The sequence below is a fragment of the Silene latifolia genome, chromosome 5, assembly GCF_048544455.1.
Source record: "Silene latifolia isolate original U9 population chromosome 5, ASM4854445v1, whole genome shotgun sequence".
NCBI classification, from domain to species: domain Eukaryota; kingdom Viridiplantae; phylum Streptophyta; class Magnoliopsida; order Caryophyllales; family Caryophyllaceae; genus Silene; species Silene latifolia.
The window spans coordinates 63315336-63325232 of record NC_133530.1 but is presented as its reverse complement, the minus strand read 5'-3'; the positions used below and the strand labels follow the sequence as shown (position 1 = coordinate 63325232).

Sequence of the window (9897 nt, the reverse complement as noted above, 5' to 3'; positions counted from 1 at the left end):
GAGACTAATCAATTATCCTTCTGAATAATAGGATGGTATATAGAAAATCTTAAAGGCAGATGAAGATGATTTTGATGAATTGACAAGACTTAAGGCAGACGTATATGGCTCATAGGATATGTGATCAACTGTTTATAACAAGCCTTTGAATTTGAATTCAGATATGGTAAGACATTTAAATTACTTTTAGCTGTGATACTATTTTGTATACTGTGTGATATTGTTAGTAGTTAGTGCTGATATTATTAAAGTTAAATTATATATTTTAAATGTGATATTCTTTAATATATTGTATGATATTGTTACTTGTCACTTGTGATATTATTTCTGAAAATCATATGAATGACACTTTTTAGCCTAATTAGCAGTTTTTTGCCCTAATATTCCCATAGGTATTAGTATGAAGAGCACTATGTCTGCGTTTGTACTGACTTCATGAGGGAGAACATTTTCTACTTGGACAACAAAAACTATGATGATTTCGAAGACGAGGAGCATATACACCTGGTTCATATGGCTGTAAGTACCATATTGAAAATAAAAACTAATAATATAATGATTTTGTTAGATAAGTTTGAGATTGATTAGTTGTTTACTTTAAACATATACAGGGGAGTACCTATGGTGAATACCTCAACACTAAAGGTTATGAAAGAGGGCTAAAAGTAAAGGAGTACGAGTAGGTAAATGTGTCCTTTGCTTGGAAAATGAAAGATTTAAACCTGGACTGTGGTGTATTCATGATGTTTCACATGATGTTTTTCATTGGTGAGTGTTTTAGTTGTGAACTGTACAAGGAAAACAAGAGGCGGTTATATAGGGCGGAGATTGTAGCGACGCTCGTCTTGAGAGATAAATAAAAATAGGAGTGAGGTCCTGAAGAAGGTTAAAAACCTTAATGCCATCAAACGTACACTCTTTCCTAAATTACTGAAAAAAAGGCAAAAAAGAAACAAAAAAGGCAAGAATGTTCAGACGCCCGTTACCAAAAAGAAAGGTTACATTTGTTAACACTACCTTGAACCATACTAATTATTTTTATTAATAATACGCAATATGCAATCATGAATAATGTAGTATATATTTATCTAGCTATGGTAGAAGATGGTTCTGCGAGTGTCGTGGGCAGCAGAAGGAAGGGGAAATCAGATGGTCTTGGAAGCACGTACAACTGTGGTTTGGCAGATGCTAAGTTGGAGCTCGTCTCAAAGTTTATGAGGGGTAACAAATCACAGTTTGCAAAGATGTTGACCATGAGGAAAGAAGTGATTGACTACTGCCAATTGGACGACCATAGTTTCCCATTAGAGTATGATTCTTTAAAATCTTTGATACTTTTTCATTTGTACTGTTATATTATATTTAGAATAGTGTGCTATCTTTGATTCTTCATTTTTTTTCAAACAAGCAGTGAGGTTGTTTCCAACTTCCAGACTACTATATTTTTGTGATACTTTTTCATTAGTGTTTTTTTTTTTTGGTAAAATGTAAAAATATATTAAAGCTCAAAAAACCATATACAAGTTTTTACAAAGAGAATTTCTAGCTCAGACTCAGCCACCTGACTGCATTTTGCACACATATGCTATTACATAAGTTTCTCAATCTATTGCCAATCTTTCCTAGACATAATGCCCTGTGATTGCTGCTGAATTATACTTCTAATGTCCCCTTGAATCATGACAACACATCTGCCAGGACTAGTTATAGTTTATTCATGCCTGCTCTCATTCCTTTGCTTCCAGATGTAGTACATGGTAGCATTTAGAATGTTGTTTAGTATCCCATTCTTCAGTCTGGTGAATCTCATATGCTGCCACCAGTTTTGAGTATTATCAGCAGACATTTGCACTCCAGTCCATTCCTGTATCTTCTGTATTACTCTCCTGCTGTATTCACACTTAAAGAAAAGATGATGTGTCGATTCTTCCTCTTGAGCACAGATACAGCAACTGCTTTCCAGGCTTATACCAAGCCTATGAAGTTTGTCCTTGGTATTAAAGCCTTGTTGATAGTATAGCCAAGAAATAAAATTGTGTTTAGGGATAGACCATTTGGTCCAAACAATGTGATGCCAGTTTACTTCCTGCCTGCGAGGTCTTAACCAGAGATAGCCCTTTTTAAGAGTATATTCATTGTCTGGTGCAATGGTCCATATATTCTGGTTGTATGCTGGTTGTAGCTCCCTCTTCATTTTACAAACCTTCTTCCAAGTCCAGCTGGCCTCATGTGGGGGGGTATAGTCCTCCCATGGCTTTACTTTCAGATATAAATTGTGTACCTATTGCACCCAAAGTTTGGATGGATGAGCATGTACCCACCAAAACAGCTTCCTTATTACTGCCTTGTTCCATATGCATTCATCTCTTAGACCAAGCCCCCCGTCCTTCTGATCATTGCATATATTAGACCATGCTACAGTTGGGGTCCTTGTGAACTCAGTCCCTCCATGCCACAAAAACTTCCTGCAAATTGCTTCAATTTTGGTTGGAACTGCTTTTGGGATAATAAAGATTGATGCCAAGTAAGAGTGCAAGGTACTATATAGTGCGTTTATCAGTACCAATCTCCCTGCATAAGACAGCTTCTTGGTCCCTAACATTCTTATTCTTTCCAAAACCTTATCAATCAGAGGCTGGCAATCTTTGATTGACAGCTTAGATGGCTTAATGGGTACACCAAGATATTTGAATGGTAACTGACCCTCAATACATCCAGAGACCTGAGCTATTTCCTTTCTGATTTCACTACTCACCCCATTGAAATACACATTTGATTTGCCCTTGCTCATCCTAAGACCTGATGCTTGAGAGAAGGTAGAGAAGGTACGCAACAATATCATAATGAACTCAACATCCCCTTTAGAAAACGGCAAAAGATCATCTGCAAACATCAGACTGCTTAGTTTCATGGGTTTGCATAAAGGGTGGAACTTGAAGTTCATTGTAGTAGTGGTGTAGGCTAGTAATTTGGTTAAGTATTCCATGCATATTGTGTACAGCAGAGGGGACAAAGGGTCTCCTTGCCTCAAACCCCCTTGTCCCTTAAACCAGCCAAAGCTATCTCCATTAAGGTTCAGAGTATAAGTTGTAGTTGTAACACAGTCCTTAATAAGACTGATGAAGGCATTTGGAAATTTCAATTCATTTAACATCTGGAATAAAAAGCTCCACTCCACTGAATCATAGGCCTTCTGCAGGTCTATTTTGAACAAACAACTAGGTGAAGCACTCTTCCTGCCATAGAGTTTAACCAGGTCCTGACAAATTAGAATGTTCTCCATTATGCTTCTACCTTGAATAAATCCACCTTGTGTTACAAAAAATAGTTGAGGGAGAACCAAAGCCAATCTTGCACATAGTAGCTTTGAAATGCATTTGTAAACCACATTACAGCAAGCTATGGGTCTAAATTGCATAACAGTAGTAGGATGTGGCACTTTAGGAATTAGGGTAACATTAGTAGCATTCAACTGTTTCAAGAGCTTACCATTCCTAAAGAATTCATGGACTGCATCACAAACATCTCCTCCAACTATGCCCCAGCTGGTTTTAAAGAATTGACTGGAATAGCCATCTGGACCCGGAGCTTTTTCATTTGGTATACTGAACATGATCTTTTTGATTTCCTCATCAGTGACTGGTGCCAGTAGCACCTGCTTATGATACTCTTCATATTTGGTACCTTGCTGCATTACCCTTGAACTGACATAAGTGGTAGAATTAGATTGGCCTAGTAGCTGAGTGTAGAATTTTATGAAGCTCTCCTGAACACCCATCTTATCATTATGCTGGTTCTCTTGGTGATCAGTAATCTGGACAATCTGATTCTGTCTCCTCCTAGTTTTCAAAATGCCATGAAAGAGAGAAGTGTTTGCATCCCCATCTGCAGTCCATTTCATTTTTGCTTTTTGCTGCAAGAATTGAGTATGTGTTTCAGCCAGCTGTTGATAGATCTCTCTAACCTCACATTCTTGCTGAACTAGCTGTAGGTCCTGAGGGTTCACTCCCAAAGCCTGCTGTATCTAGGTAAGTTTAGTGAGGGTTACCTCTGCATTAATCTCAATATCAGCAAACTGTTCTTTATTCAGCGTTTTGAGGCCTTGTTTCAGATTCTTCAATTTTTTAGCCAACTCATACATCTTAGTACCAGTCTGATCACATTGCCAGCCTTCCTATACAATCTCCTTAAAATTAGGGGCAAGACTCAACATATTGAAATATTTAAACGGTCTGGTTCTCTTATCATCTTGCATAGTTGGCTGCACCACACAAGGAGTATGATCAAATGTGCCCTCGGGCAAAAAATGAGCATTTAGAAGAGGGAAAGAACTGAGCCAATCGTTGTGATACTATATTTAGAGTGGTGTGATATTGTATGTAATATTAATTTTTTTTTTAAAAAAACCATTTGTCTTAATGATTGGGACGGTGAGGTTGTTGCCAGCTTCAATAATGATCAATACCTTGTCATATAGGATATATTGTCGTTGCTTCCAAAATGTGCACGTCAATAGCGATGTGATTGAATGTTGGGCGTTAATTCTGAATCACATTGAGCACACAGAAAAATGATACAAGTTTAATGTTTTTTGGAATTCGACACATGGTAAGATTTTGTTTTCGTTTGATCTATACTTTGATTAAATGTATTAACTCTTCAAACGAATAAGACTTTTTAACATTTATACACACAACAAGACGTAATAGTCGAAAGAACTGAATACAGAGAAAGTGTAACACCCGGGAATTTTCTATTTTGACATTTATAATTTAATTAACCATTCTATTACTCTATTTTATATTTTTAAATTACTTAATTTTATTAATTTTATTTTAAACATAATTTTTATAAAAGCTTTAATTTTAAAGCTCAGTTTATATAAAAATATGTTTTAGTCGGATAGGAATAATAGTGATAATAATAATAATAATAATAAAATTCCGTCTTAAGTTATAGTAAATTTAGGACGCTTTTCCGTCTAACAAAAGATCGTCACATTTTCACATGTGAGACTAGTTTAATCCCAACCTATCCCATATCGACAACATACCGCTTACTTTTTGCACCTAACTAATTTAATAATTGTTCCCTCACTCTTACACTCTCTCATACCCGGTCAATTCCCCCTCCCTCCTTTCTTTTTGTTCGAAAAAACAACACCAATACACAGTGAAACAATAAACCTTGAACACCATTGTTACTCAACCTTCAACCTCAGATTTCTCCCTCATTTCTCGACCATTTCCTTTGATTTTTGTGCCATTAGCTTCCCCTTTTCATCCTTCAACTTTCTAGGTAAGAAAGTCCCACCCTTGTGGAAGTTCGTTTTTTGGCCATCTTACTAAAGCTTCGATTTTTAGCCTCAATATCCCATTTTCTTGCTTCTAGGTGAAAGATTTGAAGACCCGGAGGAAGACTCGAGCTTGACCGTTTACTTGAAGATTAAAGAGCTTTCGAGGTAACGGTGATAGGTTACTCGACAAAAATGTCAAAATTTCATCATACGTGTCATTTTACATGCTCTTGTGTGTTAAAGTTTGGTTCTTTATGCTTTTCTCGAATTGTTGAATGTGTCGGAAAAAAACTCAACTTGTATGCTTACCTGAAGTGTTTTAGTGCCTTGTGTTTACATGGTGAATTTCTGTTTTTTTCATGCTTGAAAATCCATCTTAAGTTTGTCTCAGAATTGGCTGTCCATTGTTGCTGGAAATCTCGTTGTGCAGGTGCCATAAGTCGATCAACTGGAGGAATAGTCGATCGACGATTTTGGCGTTGTTGATGATTGGTCGATCGATTGGTAAGGCTGTCAATCGATTATTGGCCACAGCCTGGACCAGTTTTAGTAAAATGGCCATAACTCCTTCGGTACTTATATTTTGGTCTTATGACCTACCGTTAGAACCGTAAGAGGATAAGCTATCACCTCCAATTAGTTTCACCTCATTTGCATGTATAGAACTTGAGTTATGATCATTTGAAATTGACCCTAATTTAAATCGAGTTCTAAACTTGTTGTTTTGAATTGGGGTTTTGGTTTCTTGATGGGTATGCTTATTAACCTTGGCTCTAATGCTTGTGTATGGTGTGTTGACACTTGTTTATCATTGGATCCCTTGCTTATGTCTCATTCACATGATTTACTTGTTAGACTTTACATGATTTACTTGTTAGACTTCACATGATTTAATGGTTGGACTTTATATGATTTAAATGTTGGGTTCAACATGTCTTGTTTGTTGGGCTTAACATGTTTCATTGATTGGGCTTCTTATAGTTTTTTTATTGTGCTCATGAATGAGTCACATGGGCATGGTCATATTTTACTTCGTAATTTCATTTAACGTAAAGTATTCATTACCGCTTGTTACATTTTATTTAACCGGCATGTTTAATTACGAAATGAAATATTTATTTATATGATACAAGTATGAAAGAATTATTATAAATAATTACTTGAAGCAAGTCATATTCTTATGATAATGCCTTTATGTCATACCTTAGTGCTTGACTTATCTTTACGCCCTATTTGTGCCGATCTGCCAAGTATGGGTTTAGCTCATATCTTCCGCCTCTTTCGGACTGTTATGCCGATTGTGGGTTCTCAACTTCCGATATGTCGTTGAGTCTTGGATGCGGACTGTCCTGCTGCATGTCGAATCGGAAATTGTACTGTCCCGAGAGTCTGGCCAGATTTAGACTAGGACTGATTATTTGTGATTATCATTGTCGTCCTACCAGGGGAATTATATTTAATGAGTAGTAAAGGTCTTGCTTGGTTATAGATATTGTCATTGTTTGGATGTGAGAGTCTTGGTCCTATCGGATACTAGAGGTGAGATGCAATCCTTCTTGTTGCGATATGATCGTCGGGATTGATGTTCCATCCGTTCTTATGGTGAGATGCAAGCCATAAGTATGAATGTGACATTAGTAGGCACGTCCCGTGCAATTGGTTGTTAAAGAGGTTTTAAAAGTAATGGCTATTGTTCCCATTTTCGTATTTTGTATTGATTGATCTCTTATTTATCTACTTCATATGATTCGGATTCTAAATCTCATATCTATGTCATATTTCCATGAAATGCGCGCTTTAGTATAAATGACCGTATTCTTGTCTTTCATATTATTTAATCATTTCACATGAATAGTTGAGTCTTTATCGTTCTAATGTTGATCTGTCTTGTTCCATCTCATTTAATTGCCATGTTTAAATATAAAATTGATGTTCATGTCTTTTGTAAGTATCTTACATGATTTATATAATTGAGTTCATTGTTATGTTTATTTTGACAATTTGTGGCTAGGAGAACCTTGAGTTACTCCCCACTGACTGTGGCTTTCATGTTTACATGAATAACAGGTTTGTGAAGATGCATTTATGGGGTTAGACGTGTGAGCTAGCGAGCACCTTGGACTAGTAGTCGGTTTATTAGGATTGCTTAGACTCACCTTTTATCGTATTGTCATTCGAGGGATATATTTTCCCTCATCTTTGACTATCAGGTTTGTATAAACTTAACTTTATTTCCGCATTTTCTTATTTTATTTTCTTAGCGTTTTTGGCGGGGTTCACAGAAAGTAATAAAAAACAGATTTTTGGAGCATCGGATGAATTTATTACAAGGAACACAATTCCCTGTAACCTAGAAGCAGATCTGGTGGTATGTTTTATTGATAGTTCTGAAATTATCAGCTGTATGTTAACTTTGGAAAAATAAATTTGTTTGCTTGTGAAAATATCACTAATGGTTTTCGTTAACGTTGTAAGCTTATGACATGACTGACTACCTAGAAGCGAAGAAGGTTGAAAGAGTGGAAGAGATAATTGGATTTGATGTTGCCAACATCAACTTCGACTGGTGTGGACACGGGCCCACCTGCGTATGCCCACTTCAATCTGTGGAAAATGGCAGCGGTCTTTTTGAAAGCCACGCTCGGCGGCGTAAAGATGCTTTCGACCGGATCATTTTAGATCGGTCGGTTTCGTCTCGGTTAGGGTCTCGAAACGATTAGAGATGTTCGGAGTCACCACCAAGCATTTGTGGGTGCATAGAACCCATTCGAATTCCACTTTATACCTCGGTCAAATCGAAGCACAAAGCAGCGTTTGACATAGGTACTAAAGATAAGGAAATCGTCCCTCTTTAGCATTCTATCTCTAGAATGACTCTCGTATGCCCTAGATAAGGTCGTCCACTATCCAAAGTTTCTGAGTAAGAGGTGAAGGTGCGTATTGGGAAGCCCTTTAATAAGACACCCAATCCCGCCCGCGTTAGCGGCCTCTACTGATCGATCTTGGTTGGTTGAATGCAAAAGTTGATAAAACAGTTTAAATACATGAATGCGCATCCAATAATTTAAACCTAACATGTGAGAGCTTTCTAAGTCGGTTGATTTAATCCAAGTATCAAGTATAAAATGTCGAGTTGGATTAACGGTTGATTTGCATGCAAGACGGAAATTAAACATCCATTTACCGTATTAGGTTTAGGGTGCATAACATGATCCATTTGTCTTAGTGAGGCATTTTGCAAATATGGTTTTGGATAATCAAATAGTCATCTGATCCGTCCTATATCCGGGTTAACCGGAGTCGGGATCGTCCTAGACTAATGCTGGAAGGGAACAGGCCCTGTACCAGACGGCTATATGAGGCGCGAGCCAGCCGGCGGTGTAAAGGGCCTCCCTCTGGTTTTGAAAATGAGAAATGGAGAGCCTGTTTAGGCGCGGGTTAGCCCACGGTTTATGTGCCATGTTCTGACCTTTTAGAAAACGTTATAAAACGTGTTGAAAATGGGTATTTGAACCCGGTTTGATTTGAAGGGGTCGTTTAGACCGCCTTTGTCGATTTGAAGAACTAGACTCGAATAATCATCATTATTTTGATAATATTCGGTGTCGGGTTCGATTTGATAGACTTGACATGAATAGTTTTGAAAATGATTATGGACTAATTGTTTTAAGTCCATTTGAATGTTATTAGTCGGTACTCGTCATCGTACCCGGGTTAAAATCCGTCATGGTATGTAGAACCATGGATGACTTTGTGTTGGTGACTAATGTATTTGTTTGAAAATGTAAAGAAATGAAATAAAAGGTTTTAAAATACCTTTTAAATGTCGTTAACCAAATATTATCACCGAAACACGGATTTAACCGTCATGGTATGAGGAACCAAGGGTGAAAAATGCTTTATGGTTAAAACATGTGAAATAAAATAAAAATGGTTCGGAAATACTTGAATTGGTGAAAATCGATTACAAATATGAAAAATGGATTAAGAGAAATGACGAGAACAAACACGGTTGATTTCTGGTCTAAATACCCCATTTAGGCGCGGACTAGTTGGCGACCTAAGGGGCTTCTGCCTCAGACCAAAAATCAGTTTTGGCTCGTTCATTCCATGTTTTGGTTCATGTTATGCATGTTTTAGCATGTTATAGTCATGAAACGAATGAAAACATAATAAAAGAGGATTTTTACACCCTCATACTTACATGTTTGGTTATGGCGAGTGACCGACGTAAGTGTAATAACTCGTTTGATCGGAAAAAACTCGGTTTAAAACCGTTTTGGTAAGTAAAAGAGTGTTTTAAAAGTTTAGTGATGGTGTAGTGGTCGAAATGGTCGGTTAAGTGATTTAATGCACGATGACGATACCAAACAATGTGTAAGGCTCGTGTTTACGATCGGTAGGTCGTAAATACGCGTCGGGTTGTGACTTAAGAAGTCGAGTCGAGAATTTTAAGGGAGAAAAGAGAGGGCAGACACTCGCATAAGTCTCAAATGGGTGGCATTTGAGGGGTATTTATAGGAGAATGAGTGGTTGTGTGAGTTTTGAGCGACGTGGCCACTTGGGCTGCTCAAAGAGGCGCGAGCCGCGTCGCGGTTCTT

The 9897-nt window shown here is 37.4% G+C and overlaps 1 protein-coding gene across 1 annotated transcript; it reads right to left on the bottom strand.

Moving 5' to 3' along the window:
• Nucleotides 1-1498: 1498 nt before the first annotated feature.
• LOC141655443 (uncharacterized) lies at nt 1499-2194 on the bottom strand. The gene is made up of 2 exons (XM_074462523.1): nt 1722-2194; nt 1499-1565 (listed from the first exon to the last, which is right to left on the bottom strand). The coding sequence occupies exons 1-2, from the start codon at nt 2192-2194 to the stop codon at nt 1499-1501; spliced, it is 540 nt and encodes a 179-aa protein (XP_074318624.1).
• Between the last annotated feature and the right edge of the window lie 7703 nt (nt 2195-9897).

Excerpts from the sequence above, each read along its gene's own strand:
- LOC141655443 (XM_074462523.1), bottom strand. The coding sequence starts at position 2,194 with ATGAAGAGGGAGCTACAACCAGCATACAACCAGAATATATGGACCATT. Across the intron at positions 1,566-1,721 it reads AAGCAAAGGAATGAGAGCAG|TCAGGTGGCTGAGTCTGAGC; the intron begins GCATGAATAAAC and ends TGCAAAATGCAG.